Source organism: Sceloporus occidentalis, unplaced genomic scaffold (genome assembly GCF_023333645.1).
Source record: "Sceloporus occidentalis isolate IW3139 unplaced genomic scaffold, rSceOcc1.0.p SCAF_8, whole genome shotgun sequence".
NCBI classification, from domain to species: Eukaryota; Metazoa; Chordata; class Lepidosauria; order Squamata; family Phrynosomatidae; genus Sceloporus; species Sceloporus occidentalis.
In genome coordinates, this window is record NW_028316988.1 from 26381908 (window position 1) to 26397005 (window position 15098).

At 45.1% G+C, this 15098-nt stretch overlaps 1 protein-coding gene across 7 annotated transcripts in view; it reads right to left on the reverse strand.

Annotated features, from left to right (window-relative positions):
* SHD (Src homology 2 domain containing transforming protein D) overlaps positions 1 to 15098 on the reverse strand; it is a 41383-nt gene that overhangs the window by 13484 nt on the left and 12801 nt on the right. For 3 of the 7 annotated variants that reach the window (XM_089535684.1, XM_089535678.1, XM_089535685.1), the window contains exons 1-4: positions 10624 to 10805; positions 9530 to 9753; positions 6186 to 6678; positions 515 to 644 (exon numbers count right to left, since the gene is read on the reverse strand). In XM_089535684.1, the coding sequence (XP_089391810.1) occupies positions 515 to 644; positions 6186 to 6509 (454 nt within the window). In that variant the 5' untranslated portion in view covers positions 6510 to 6678; positions 9530 to 9753; positions 10624 to 10805. Of the gene's footprint in view, positions 1 to 514; positions 645 to 6185; positions 6679 to 9529; positions 9754 to 10619; positions 10806 to 15098 lie in introns of those variants that run through there. The other 4 variants (XM_089535682.1, XM_089535681.1, XM_089535679.1 and 1 more) reach the window with 2 other exon arrangements.

Sequence of the window (15098 nt, forward strand, 5' to 3'; positions counted from 1 at the left end):
TTTGTTGGCATCCTGTTACACACTTTCACAATTCAGAAATGGGTTTCTTAGTGCCTTTGCTTCTTAGCTAAGTCAATGCAAAGTTACATTAAATAAAAAGTCATATAGGATTCTGGCAATTAATAATAACCTTGCTTGACTGAAAGTATTTTGAAAGATAGAGTTCAGCATCCTGGATCGATGAAATACTCATTGGCAGGAGCCAATGAGAATTTCAGAAAAAAGTTGTCTACGTGAGCCATCTTTAGCGATACCAGAAATGGAAATGCCAGGTAATGAACTGAAAACAGTGCTAACTGAAACCAATGCGAAAGAACTGAGTGAGGCTGTACCACCTCCTAACTATTAAAGGAACTAAAAAGTTGCATTTCCACTGCAGAAGGAATGGCATTGTCCCTGATCAACTTGCAATTATAATGTATTTTTAGTGAGGCCTTTGTTGCCGGAGGGGGGAAGGAGACTCCACTGTGGGCAACGTGTGTATTTCTAATGTGCTCTTTCAGGACTCACTTACCCACCACCACCTTCTGGGCATCGTAGGGTTCCATGTATCCATTATTCTCTGAGCCAGGCTCTTCGTCTCCGTCTCCTTTGGGCTCCCGGTGCGCATCAAATGGATCTGAGTATTCACTCTCACCAGGGGGCTGTGGAGAAGGAAGAATGAATATTTCTCAGATACTGAAATATTCTGGAGTCTTTGGAAGCCATTCGGAGCAAGACAGAGACCAAATAGAAAGAGACAGAGAGAGACAGACAGACAGACAACGGCAAGAGATGCAGGGAGGAAATGGGGAGATATAAAACACACAGAGAGAGGAGGATGAAGAAACAGAGAGACTGGAGACAGAGACAGACAGAGTCGGGGAGGCAAGGAGACAGACAAGAGACAGAGAGATGCAAAACAGACAGAGAGAGAGACAGGAAAAAAGAGAGACAGACAGAGGCAGAGAGACAGACAGAGAGATAAATAAGAATACAAGGAGATACAGAAACAGAGAGAGTGGAAGACAGAGAGACAGACAAACAGGGAGGCAAGGAGATACAGAAACACAGCGGGAGACAGGGAGATGGAGACAGAGAAATATGGACAGACAGAGGCAGAGACACAGACAGTGAGAAAGACTGGAAGACAAGAATACACAGAATCAGACAGAGAGACAGGAAGGCAAAGAGACACAGACACAGAGAAAGAGACAGGGGAACAAGGAGATACAAAAACAGAGAAAGGTAGACAGGGAAATAGAGACCCGTAGACAGGACAGACAAGAGACAGAGAGATGGAGAGACCAACAGAAAGAGAGACAGAGAGACAGGAAGATATGAAAAGATAGCCAGAGAGGCAGGAAGACAGAGGCAGACAAACAAAACAACCAGCTTCATTTATATACCACTTCATACTGGACCAGCAGTGTCTAAGTGGCTTACAGCTGTAAGACAGCGACAGACAGAGGCAGAGGCACAGATAGAGAGAAAGACAGGAGGACAAGGAAATATAGAAACAGAGAAATAGACACAGACACACACACAGAGACAGGGGGACAAGGAGAGTGGAGGATAGAGAGGCAGACAGAGAGAGAGACAGTGAGACAGAGAATTCAAAGACCTGGCCATGTTAGTCTGGAAGATCAGTCTGCAAAGGGATCTCGTAGCACCTTTGAGTTCGACTGAAAGAAAGAAGCTGGGAGCTGGGATACTCCCTCACAATGTTTAAGGAAAATATTGCAGCTTAGTGGTTTGAACGTTGGACTGTGACTCTGGAGACCAGGGTTCGATTCACTGTTCAGCCATGAAACCCACCGGATGACCTTTGGGCTGGTCACACGCTCTCAGCCTCAGGGGAAGGCAAGGGCAAACCTCCTCTGAACAAATCTGGCCAAGAAAACCCCACTAGGGTGGCCCTGAGTCAGAAACGACTTGAAGGCACACAGCAACACTGAGATGGATGCCTTTGAGTCTGAGACGCGCTCTTCCCCACCCAGATGTTGAACCAAAGGCAGCCATTTGGCTGATGAGACCGGACAAGATCCCAGCGGGAGACTCTGTGGCCGCAGGTGGCTTTCCCGAAACTAGGCCATTAGTCAATCCAGGCCTGCTGTTCAATTCTGAGTCCAACCAGCTTGAATTTAGATTTTAAAAACCCTCCCATTTCCTGACCCTCAGGACCACAACAACCCCTGCGATCTTTTTTTGCTGATGCCGGAAAGGCTGATTCGGCTTTCTCCTTCGCGCTCCCTCCCCAGAGGACTCCGCTTCCCATCCTCCACTGCCACTCCAAGGTCTTTTCCTACTGCCCTAATTGTTATGGTTCCCCCCCCCCACCTTTCCACATACACATCTCTCTGATGGTGCATTAGATGCGCTCAAACAGCCCGCAGAGAGGAAAATAATGTTTTGAGGAGCTGCGGGAAAGCAAATGAGACAGAAGGGTATGGAAATAAGCAGGCAGCCTCTTTGCAAAGCAATTACCCCCTTCTCTCCCCTTTGGCATGCGACAATTGAGTGGCGCAGAAAGGTATTTGATGGAAGGAGCATGAGCATGCAGTGGAGAGCATCCCCTGGCTCTTTGTCCCCTCCTGGGCAGGTTTTATCTCTCCGTCTTTCACGACGCTCCTTCTTTAGATTGCAAAACGACAGTTTTCCAATGTGAAGTCGAAGGCTTTCATGGCCAGCATCCATAGTTTTTTGTGGGTTTTTCGGGCTATGTGGCCATGTTCTAGATGAGTTTATTCCTGACCTTTCACCAGCATCTGTGGCTGGCATCTTCAGAGAATTGATTCAAGTGGGAACCAGGGTCATTTGAATTGTTTCAAACCAATTTGCGATCCGGTTTCAAAGGTAGTGGGAATCAGGCCCAAGAAAAGCCTTTAAAAGTAAAAAGGTTAAAGTTAGGTCACCAAGCACCAGAACAGATGCCTTCCTTTTCGGGGGCCAGCTTGCATTTTGTTTCCGCTCTCCTCCATTCATTACACTCCTCCTCTGCTCATCTCTCTCCATCCCTAGTTCAGGATACGCTTGGGCTCAGCGACTGAGAATCCATTTATCACTATTTTATATTCAGCGTCGCTGATCTGTTATCGCACAGCAAATTAACAAGCAGGCCGGGCACAAATCTTCCCAAGACATTTTCATTCCCAAGCCTTGGATGTCCTCTGATCTTGTTATCAGGACTGGCTTTATGTGTTCAGGGTATCTGAAGGATCGTATTCTTTCCTATGGGCCTGCCCCATTCTTTGGGGTCCTCTGCAGAAAGCCTTCTCTCTATCCCACTATCCTCACAAGTACACTGGGTACAAATGTGGGAGACAGGCACTTCTCAGTGGCTGCCCCAAATCTTTGGGGCTGGTGATGGTGTGGGCCTTCAAGTCATTTGAGACTTATGGTGAGCCCAAGGTGAACCTATTATGGGGTTTTCTTCTTCGGAGGGGTTTGCCATTGCCTTCCTCTGAGGCTGGATTGACATGCCCAGTGTCATCTGGCAGATTTCTATGGCAGAGCGGGGATTCGAACCCTGGATTCCAGAGTCATAGTCCAACACTCAAACCAGTCCACCATGCTGGACTCGCTGTACGTATTCGCTTAAAGAAAAAGACACTTATTTGGTGCCAGGCAGGAGTTTAAGTGAAGTCGCTTTTTCACAAATTGCTTTTAAAAAGTGCCCTTTAAAAAAGGTTAGGAATGTAGCTATGGTGAAAGGAAGGGCAAAATGAGAGCATTGCCCTCCAAATAAAAGCTCTAAACACCCCCCTCTCCAATGAACTCTTCCTTTATTCCTCATATGTCTAGCTTTGCAATAACTCGAAACCTCACTTGAGCATTAAGAGATACAGTTTAGGCAGCCCAAGAAGAAAGGGCAAGTCAAGTGACCCAGGGAATGCAAACATTGCAAATAGAACAGTTCTAACTTCATTGCTTCCCTCTCTGCAAAGCTTGAAATGTGCAGACTGAAGGAAAATCTCCTTGGGAGCAGAATTTTTTATTTGGAAGGGCAATGCCCTCCATTTTGCCCTCCTGCATCTCATCTCTCGCTCTCAAGGGGGTTGCAAAACGCTTGCAAGGCAGCCTTGTTGAGTCAATGCAGTCTGACCTGGGCAAAATCTGAGCGGCAGTAAGGTCCCCATCCCCCTCCACATCACTAGCTGGAGCTCTACCCACTCCACCAGACTGCCAATACTGAAACCGCAATCTGCAATTGCGTGGTTGTCCATTCCGGCACACACAAGGAGGGATGCTCATGTACACTCTTGGTTCACTTTTGTCTAAGTGGGCTCATTGCCTTGTTTTAGAAGGGAGGGAGGGAGGGAGGGAGGGAAGGAAGGAAGGAAGGAAGGAAGGAAGGAAGGAAGGGGATATAGGGAAGGAAGGAAGATGAACAGGAGGGAGAGAAGAAAGGAAGGAAGGGTAAAGAGGAAGGAGAGAGGGAGGGAAGGAGGAAGGGAGAAAGATGAAGAGGAAAGGGAGAAGGAAGGAAGGAAGGAAGGTGAAGGGGAGGGAGGATAGGCAAAGGGGAAAGAGAGAAGGGAGATGAAAAAAGTGCCCTCTAAATCCATAGCCAGAAGGTCCAAAGACAGCCCTGTGATCTTGTTAGCAGAGTGTAAAGTTATTTGTCAAACATCCCCCTTTGCCTACGTGGGAAAGAAGGGTGAGGAGATATAAGGAAGAGGAATGGAAGAAAGGAGGCTGCCAAGATCCCTTGGGGGCAATTAAGAGCTCCATGAGGATCAGCAGGATTCAAAAAAGAAAGAAAGAGACAGCAGCTAATCTGAAAGCCTTCACTTGGGAGCCAAGGGAAATCCAGACCTCTGGTTTAATTGGCCATTTGTGCACCTGGCGCATACCTGGGCATGAGACCTTATTTCTCCTAATTTCAAACTGGCCAAGAGGACTGGCTTGTTTGAAGTGCTCTTTATCAGAGATAATCAGAAAAGGTAACTTCAGTTGCAAGACCAAGGAGATGGGTCCCAGAGGTTCATGCGCAAGTGGGACATGCCGTAAGTTGACCCTACATGGCTTTCAAAACCTTGATTTCCTCCTGGATCCAACCTGCAAGGCAAGGGCATCGGAGATCTCTTTGGTTGCAATCCTTTGGAAAGGTGAAAACAGGGGTATGGTTCATGCACCAAGGTCTTGAATGCATGCATGTGCAGACCAGATTTTCACAAGCGAAAACCAACTCCCAGGAGCACAAGATGGAGCGTGTCTGGAGGGGGCTGATCAACATGGTGAAAGGTCTGGAAACCACCAAGTCCTATGAGGAGCAATTTAGGGAGCTGGGGCTGTTTAGCCAGGGGAAGAGAAGGTTAAGAGTCACCCAGTGGGTTTCCATGTCCAAACTGGAAATCAAATCCTGATCTCCAGAGTTGTGGGTGACTTTCAAATCAGACCTGATTTGTAGCACATTCTTTTAGCCTATATGCTACAGCTTTAACCATTCCAAACTCTTCCTAGCAGTTGTCATGAGGATTAGATTCACAAACAAGTCACTACCCAGTCACCCACTAGGCTGAGCATACAGCTATAACACTCCTGAGAAATGTTCATCCAACTTCTGCTGAAAGACCTCCAAAAGATGGAGTCTTCTGGCCCATCTTTCAGAGCTCTTTAAGCAGAGGTTGGATGACCCTCCGCTTAAAGACTTCCAAAAGAAGGAGTCCAGCCTCTGCTTAAAGACCTAAACAAGATGGAGCCTTCTGACCCATCCAGTCTTTGCTTAAAGACCTCCAAAAGATGAAGTCTTTTGGTCCATCCATCCTCTACTTAAAGACCTCCAAAAGATGGAGTCTTCTGACCAATCCAACCTCTTGTTTAAAGACCTCCAAAAGATGGAATCTTTTAGCCCATCCAACCTCTACTTAAAGACCTCCAAAAGATTGAGTCTTTTGACCCACCCAACCTCTGCTTAAAGACCTCCAAAAGATGGAGTCCAGCACCTTCCAAGACAGTCCAATCCACTACTGAACAACTCTTTTGGTGAAGAGGTTCTTCCTAAAGTTTAGGTGGAATCTCAACTTATACTTTTAAATCCACCGGTTTGTGTCCCAGTCTCCAGAGCACCAGCAAACAAGCTCTCTCCATCTTCTCCGTGGCATCCCTTCAGATATCTCAATATCATGTCAAGTGGCAATGGGATTTTAAATGGGAATTATTTCATTTCTCCCGCCACCCCATCTGAGATTGCTATGACCTACCTGATCTGGTATCCCTTCCTCATCCGTTGTGGCCAAAAGCGCTTTGCTCCTATTCAGGTCCGAGGCTTCTACTTTGATAAGCCTGTGCTTTGGAGAACCATATTTTCCATCTGGGCCGGTGCCGGGAGTTGCTGCCTTGTTGGGAGACCCACCAGGATCCGTATCAGGTTTTCCATCACCATCTTCATAGGGATCTTCAAAATCTAAGCTCTTCTGTGCCCGGTAGGCCTTTAAGATCTCGCTCTCTGTGTAGTCTGGTTTGGGAGGCTGCGGGGGAGACCTCCTGCTCCCAAAACTCAAATAATCCTTCAGCCACTTGGCCATTTGTCCCTCTTATCAAATGGCGGTGCTAAGGAGCCGCCAATAGCCTTGTGTAAGAACCAGAGAAGCCAGGGAGAAAGCAAGCGTCTTAGACTGGAACGAGATAATCCTCCATGGATCGAGGGTTTTTATAATCCAAATTAAGAGACGTCCGTCTTGGCCTTTGCTAAGCCTGCGGTTAAGAGAAGAGGGAAAAGGCAGTTGATTGAAATGAGTTTATATCTTGATATTCTGTAATATGCTCAGCTGGAATATTCTGTAATATACTAAACTCATTTGCTTTTTGTTTTTCCGTAGTGCAGACATGTCTGATGGAGTTAGTGGGGGAGAAACTGAGAGATCTCCATCCACATGGATTCAGCTTGTGAAATAAATCACATACATTTGTATCTGTGTGCGAGATAGAGAAAGAGAATATTTGCACCCCAATCTTGGGGCACATCTACACAGTAGGATTAATGCAGTTTGACATAACTTTAATTGCCATGGCTCTATCCTACAGAATCCTGGGACTTGGGGTTTTGCGGCACACCAGCCTTCTTTGGCAGAGAAGGCAAAAGACCTCTTAAAACTACAAATCCCAGGATTCCCCAGGATGGAACTGCAACATTTAAAGTGGTGTCAAATTGCATTATTCCTACAGTGTAGCTGTACGCTGGATTAGTGGCTTTAAGGGAGCTGCAGTTGAAAGGTGGTTTGCTCAAATCCTTAAGAGCTACAAATAAAAGTGTGGTGTGTTCAATTCCTGACCTCAGAAACCCATTCGAGAAAGTGGATTTAGGAAAACCATTAGCCAAGACTCTATAAAGGGATATAATTTCTGACTTATGGCTACCCTAAGGCAACCCTATCATGGGGATTTTCTTGGCAAGACTTGTCCAGAGGAGGTTTGCTATTGCCTTCTCCTGAGGCTGAGAGAGTGTGATTTGCCCAAGGTCACCCAATGGGTTTCATGGCCGAACTGGAAATCAAACCCTGGTCTCCAGAGTCGGAGTGCAACACTCAAACCCCTACACCATGCTGTCTCTCTAGAAAACACAGTATTACTCCGTAAATTAGTGTCTGAATCCCACTACCTTTTAAACCGGATTGCAAATCAGTTTTAACCGCTTCCAATGACCCTGGTTCCCACTTGAATCGATTCGCTGAAGCAATTCGGAGAGGGGGGGCATGTACTAAATCCATTTAAACTGCGTCTTTTTGATGCTGATGTTTCCCACGTCGTTTTGGATAAATCGATTCTGTGCAAATATGAACCAGATGCAGATCGGAATCGGTTTAAATTTGCCCTTCGGCCAGATGGAGTGGGTCCATTTTGAACCGATTCATTGGTGAATGCGAACCACAAGTGGGTTATTTTACAGGGAAAAAATGCAATTGGGGCAAATGTAGTGGGAACCACGCTCCGCTGTTGAATCAATCCATCGATTCGGATCGCAAATCGTTTTCTTTTTGTAAGTGGGAATGAGGCCTAGGAGGCAGAAGGAAAAGCCGAAGAGTGCATTACAGGTGGATAGACTCCATCAAGGAAGCCACAGCTGCCCTAACCTTGCAAGACCTGAGCAGCGGAGTTAATAACAGGGTCTTTTGGAAGTCTCCCATTCAAAGGATCACCTTAAGTGGAAGTCAACTATACATTGATGGGGCTGGGTTTTGGGGGGGGGGGTTGTGGTTCTAACTAGAGGAAGAACCATGAGGTTATTTGTGAGCTATGCAAACCTTTTGACAACTGAAGTCTTGGTTCACACTTTTACTGTGAATATCAGGGTCCGGGGGCTCTGTTTCAGTGGAAGGAACTGGCCAAACCACCCTTGAATCCTCCTTGGCAAAGAAAACCCTACGAAATCCATGGGCCCCCCATCAGTCGATAGGTGACATGAAGGCACATGGACACATACATATATAATATACACAGTATAGGCTATGTTAATGTGTGGCTTAAATAAAGGGACCAGATGCTGTCGTATCTTGGAAGCTGAGCAGGGTCAGCCCTGGTTTGCACTTGGATGGGAGGCCACCGAGGAGTCCCAGGTGCTGTAGACTATATTTTGGAGGAAGGAACTGGCAAAGCCTCCTCTGAGTCTTCCTTGAAAATTCATGGAGTCACCATTCATGGGGCTGAAGGCACACACCCAAAATACCCTAAAGCCACCAGATCCTGTCTGATCTTAGCTAAGCAAGGTCAACCCTGGTTAGTCCTTGGATGGGAGACTGCCAGCTGCTGGAGGCTCTGTTTCAGAGGAAGGAACTGGCAAAAGCCAGCCCTGAAATTCTCTTCAATTCATCGGTGACAGGTGACTTGAAGGCACATGGACACGCATATAATATACCCAGTATGTCATAGTTTAATAGATGAAATGCCCTAAAGACACTATATTCTGTCTGGTCTTGGAGGCTCAGCAGGGTCAGCCCTGGTTAGAACTTGGATGGGAGGATGCCAAGCTAAATACCAAGTGCTAGCAGCTCTATTTCGAAGGAAGGAATTGGCAAAACCACCTCTTGCGTCTTCCTTGCCGAGGAAAATCCTCTGAAATTCTACTTTCTCCCCATAAATCAACACAGCGCAAATGCACACAAACACACACACAACCTATTTGAACCCAAGGAGGCTTACTTTCCATCCTAGGTTCAGACAGCAAATAGAAGATGACCATTGCGTCCGATTCTGGGTTTGTTTGTTTAGGCTAAAAGACAGTGCGCACTCCTCTCCAAACAATAAAACACAATCTTTTTCCTTTTTCCTTTTCAAAGCTGACAAACAGGTCATCCTTTTGGAGAGACAGACTATTTTCTTTTCTAAAGTAATTACATCTTCTAAAAGAGGAGGAAAGCAAAGGAAGGGGGTGGATTTTCCCCATTCCTTTTGCAAGAGATCTCAAGGGAATTGCACAGCCGAAAGCAATTTTCTAGGAGAAAAACACGCATACACATACACACACACATATATATATTTAAAGAGCAAACAAAACAGAACCGCACGCCGTCCACCAACCCATCCATCCCCCCTTTTGCAAAATCAATACCTTGTGAGTTTCTGCTCCATCTGTCTCTTTCAGGTCCATTTCAAGCTGCTTTCTTCTCTTCCTCCTCCTCCTCCTTCTTTCCTATTTAAAACAAAGTTCAGCCTGTGCGGCTTGAAAGCCCAATTCATCTGGAGAAGAGATTTGGAAACAACAACGGCAACAAAAAATAGCATCATCCCAGGGCGAATTGTTGCGCCTTTGTTTGCATCTCTCCAACTGCTTCCCTAGTTTTTAGAAAAAGAAATGACAAGGGGGGGAAAAAAATCACATCTTGATCTGTGGATTTGCAAAGGCTAAGCCTTGCCATTCCCTCCCTTTCCTCTCAATGAAGATGGATGCACACTTAATCCAGCCAAAGATCTGGGGAAGGGGGGGGGGGAATAAATAAAGAAACCGTGTCCCACAATCGCACAATACACAGACCAGGCAGCCGCACACGGCGCACGCCGTCCTGCAATGTGCCACTTTCAGGTTGGCTGCTCCATCGATCCGTCGCAAAGACTTGCCAAACAAAACCCAACCGAGAAGGGGATGGTGCAAAGACAACCAAGGATCCTTTGCTTAAGAAAGGAATAGATAGATATACATATATTAACATACACATACATACATATATATGTATGCATATATATTGTAGATCCACCAAACCAGTTCAATGATATGCCCCCTTTTGTTTCCAAAGGCTGGGAAACTTTCAGAGGAGAGTGGCCTGGTTCAATTCCTTTTCGCACAAGAGTCTTGTCTCCTTTCAAAGCTTTCTATCCATCCTCCTCCTTCTTCTTTCTATGGCCAAGAGTGGAATATATATATATATATATATATATGTATTTATATATATATATCTGTTGCAAGCTTTCAAGGTCCACTGGGGATTCTCCAAAGAAACTTGACCCCCCTTTTGTTCCCTTCACCAGCCTAATGGGGGGAAATTGAAAAATTCAGAGGCGACGCCGAGAGAAGAAGAAACTCAATCTTTTCCAAGCAAGCTGATCCAAAGAAGGGAAAGGGACCCAAGGAGGAGGAAGGGGGAAAGAAGAAGGAGAGAGAGAAAGGGGGAAAAGAAAGAAAGAAGGATGTCTTTTGCACATACTCACATCAGACGCACAATTGCACGCTCTCTCGCAATTGCAATTTTCGCTTTTTTCACGCCTTCCTTGAGCAATAGGAAAGCTGCAAAGAATAAGACCGAGGCGCACAGGTTGTTGGGCTTTGGATGCCCAAAAATGAACAGAGGGATGGGGAGGAGCTTTTTAAATATATAAAGATAAAGGAGAGGAACAGGGGAACGTTGGAGGCTGGTTCTCCCTCCCTCTCATCTCAGTTTTAAAGGGATTTTTTTCTTTTCAAGGGAGGGGAAGGTTGGAAGAGTTCCCTCCCAGATTCAGAGACTGAGCATCGCCCATCCACCTGCCTTCCCAAAATGTCCAAATATCTGTTGCTCACTGCAGTGTTTGAAGCAAGGGTTAAGTAGAAGAACAAGTGTCCTGGCATCATCATCATCATCAATAATTGCAATCAATAAATAAGAGCACTTTTTCCCTTCTTAAACTATTGCAGGGAGCAACAGATATTGGTAATGCTGATGATGCAAACCCCAATGTTTCCAAATGTTGGAATCATAGAAGTCTATGATTCCATGGTAATTGGACACGCTGAGGTTTGTATCATTAATGATGATGATGATGCAAACATGCTTTCTTTCATCTGCATAACTCAACAGGGTTACTGTTATTGCTATCTTCTCACTCACTCGCTCTGCAATTAACATTATCCCTGTCTTTGTCCTTCAAAAACCTCAAACAGGTGATTGTTGATATATATATATATATATATATATATATATATATATATATTATTCACCATCCTTCTTTCTATCAGATGTTTCTCTCTCGCTCTTTATCTCTCACTCATTCTCTATCAAAAAGTAGTATCTTCCTCATCATTATCATCATTCACCACCATCCTTTCCTTCCTCATTCCATCCATCCATTCATCTATCCCATTAGCCTGCCTATCTATCTATCTATCTATCTATCTATCTATCTATCTATCTATCTATCATCTGTCTTTCCATCTGTCCACTCCTAGCAGCCTTGGTGGAGACCCACAGATTGATCAATCAGTCAATCAATCAAGCATATCTATCCATTCCAGCAGCTCTGATGGATACTCCCAGAGTGATTTGTCTGTCTGTCTATTATCTATCTATCTATCTATCTATCTATCTATCTATCTATCTATCTATCATCCATCCATCCATTCTAGCAGCCTTGATGGATATCACCAGATCAATCAATCAATCAATCAATCAATCAATCAAGTGTCCATCTATCTACTATCTATCTATCTATCATCAGTTCCAGCAGCCTTGGTAAATATCACCAGATTGCTCAATCAATCAACCAGTCAATGAGTCAATCATTATCTATCTGTTCAATTAAGGAAACCCCATGAATTTCATAAAGGTTTTATTTAGGAAATGACTCTTCACAGGTGATTTGAAAGGCAGCTTGAAGACACATATAGACAGACCTACAAATACCGTAAAGGCACCAGATCCTGCCTGATCTTGGACACCAAGCAGGGTCAGCCCTGGTTAGTCCTTGGATGGGAAACCGCCAATGAGATCCCAGGCCCAGGAGGCAATATCTCAGAGGAAAGAACTGGCAAACCAGCTCAAAGGATTCCTTGCCTATGAAAACCCTTTGAGATTCATGGCTCACCATAAGTCAACAGGGGGCTTGAAGACACCCCCACACACAAAGACACAAACACACAACTGTGTAAGCCTGTCCTCTTTTTCTCTCCCTGGGAAGCCAAACAGGGGGGACCTTTTCCAGGCCAGCCATTGAACCCATCTCCTCTTCAGCCGGGTTGGCGAAATTGATTTGCAAGGAAATGGAAAGAGTGGGAAGCCAGTATTGATCGGCCTGAAAAGGCGGGGGGGGGGGGGGGATGCCATTCCTTTCCTCCATCTCTCCTCCTTTAACATTAAACCCAGGGGAATACATTCCTTCCCTACATCTCCCCCCAAGTCTACTTTCTCCATTTGAACTGTGCTGCAGTTAATGACTATTTCGTACCTTGGGTTTTTAACCCTCCACTCGCCGCACAAGAAGCTGGCCGAGATCTGATCAATTCATCGATCGATTTGATCTGATTTGCATCCCACCACTTTGTTACAGGATCAAAGGATCCCTTGTTATGTGCGGGTGCATCTACACTGTCAAAACAGTGTGGTTTGACACCACTTTAACTGCCATGGCTCCATGCTACAGAATCCCTGTTGACTGATGCAGATGAAAGAAAGCATGTTTGCATCATCATCATCATCAATAATAATAACAATAATGATACAAACCTGGTTTCAGTAAGAACCAGCCTTCTTTGGCAGAGAAGGCTGAAGTCTTTGCAAAACTACAAATCCCATTATTCCATAGGATGGAAATGCAGCACTTGATGTCAAACCATTAAAACATCAATGTTGCTGATTGCAGTTTTAAATCAGATGAGATTAAAAATGCAAGAATCTAGGAATTCTAGGCATTTGAGTCGTTTCCAAATGATGGAGATCTTAGGGATTTTTATGGGGATTTCAGTGACTGAGGAATTGTGACTTGCCCAAGATTACCTAATGGGTTTCCATGGCTGAATGGGGATTCGAACCCTGGTCTCCAGAGTTGTAGTCCAATGCTGAAACCTACACAGTGCTGGCTCTCCTAGAGGTTATAGATCAGTGAAATTTTTAGTCCAGTGATGTGTTCAGGTGTTAAATTGCAACCGGATCCTCCAAGAACAAGACAGAGAGTGCAGACAAGCGATGCGGAGGATAGATGGGCGATTATCAAAAGGGAAGATCAGGGTGAAAGAAACTACAAGGAGAAGAAAGCATTAAAGGTAAATGAAGACAGAGTAAGGGTGCGTGGGAGAGTTGATGGAGGTAGGAAGCAAAAGGACAGATCTGGCCTTCGGGAAATTAAGTCACTCGTAACAATGATCAAGCTGTCTAGAGTGTGAAAGAGGGTGCCTCTCCCACTTCTTCTTCTTCTTCGGGAGCCGTTTCGCAAAAGCAGGCCAGGAACGAGGGCCATCAGAAAAAAGAGCTCTGCATTGACCAAAAAAAACCCCTTTGCAGCTTGACGTATATTCTGTGCCATCAGAAAACGGGGAGGAAGTACAACAGAGAAGAGAAGAAAGAAGGGATGGAAATCAGCCCGCAATTTACATCTTCTTAAGTGGACTGACATGTGCAAAAAGGAGAACGGAGTTGTTTTGCAATATGGTTGATAACGCTAACTCTGACCCTAACTCCAACCCTAACTCTAACCATAACTCCTACCCTAACACCAATCCTAACTCCAACTCTAACCCTAAACCTAACTCTAATTCTAACCCTAACTCTGACCATAACACCTACCCTAACACTAGCCCTAACTCCAACTCTAACCCTAAACCTAACCTAACTCTAATTCTAACTCTAACCCTAACTCCAACCCTAACCTTACCTCTAATTCTAATCCTAACCTTAACTCCAACTCTAACTCTAACCCTAACCATAACTCTAACTCTAACCTTAACTCTAACCCTAACTGTAATTCCAACTCTAACCCTAACCGTAACTCTAACTCTAATCTTAACTCTAACCCTAATCCTAACCCTAACTCTAACTCCAACCTAACTCTAACCCTAATCCTAACCATAAATCCTACCCTAACTCCAACCCCGACTCTAACTCTAACCCTAACTCTAACCCTAACCATAACTCTGACCCTAACCCTAACTGTAACTCTAACCTTAACTCTAACTCTAACCCTAATTCTAACTCTAACCCTAGCCCTATTCACTTGGTAGCTACCATGAAGTTACAACCTGTGGGCCTCCATTGTGTATTGGTAGCCAGTGGAGTGATTGATACACCCCACAAGTGTCCAAGGCACACCAGAGGTGTGCAATGCCCATCAGACACACACAATGCTCACCAAGAGACCCCAGCATGCATCAGAATACACTTGTCCAGATGCACAACTTTGCAAATTCACCAGCAGACTTTCATTGCATTTTTGCAGTCTATCTTCCAATTCGTAAAGTTACAAAACATGAACCACGGTGTCGAACAGTGATTTCCAAACTTTGGCCTTCCGGGTGGTTTGGGACTTTGGCTACCAGCATCCCAGACCAATGGCCACGGTGGACTGAGGCTTCTGGGTGCTGCAGTCCAAAACACCTGGAGGACCAGAGCCTGGGAATCGCTGCTTGGAGAACCTCCGCCATTTTCTAGGGGTCCAAAAATAAGGGGCAAAGATACCAAGGGAAGGCAAACACAGCAAATTGAAGTGGTCTAGATATGAAAAAATTTCAGTGACTCTCTTTGAAATATGAGGACCGAATAACAGTGGGAACAATTACTATTTGGAGGAAAAATATCCTCATTTCTTCCCCAACCCCCAATAGCAGAATGGTTTGGATAGCTGGGTAATTTTAACCTGCAGAAAAGTAAAGTAAAGAGAGATCACTTTTTAAATAGCCAAATGGCTGTGTTGCAGACGGAGATTTCTGAGTTGTTCCAGAG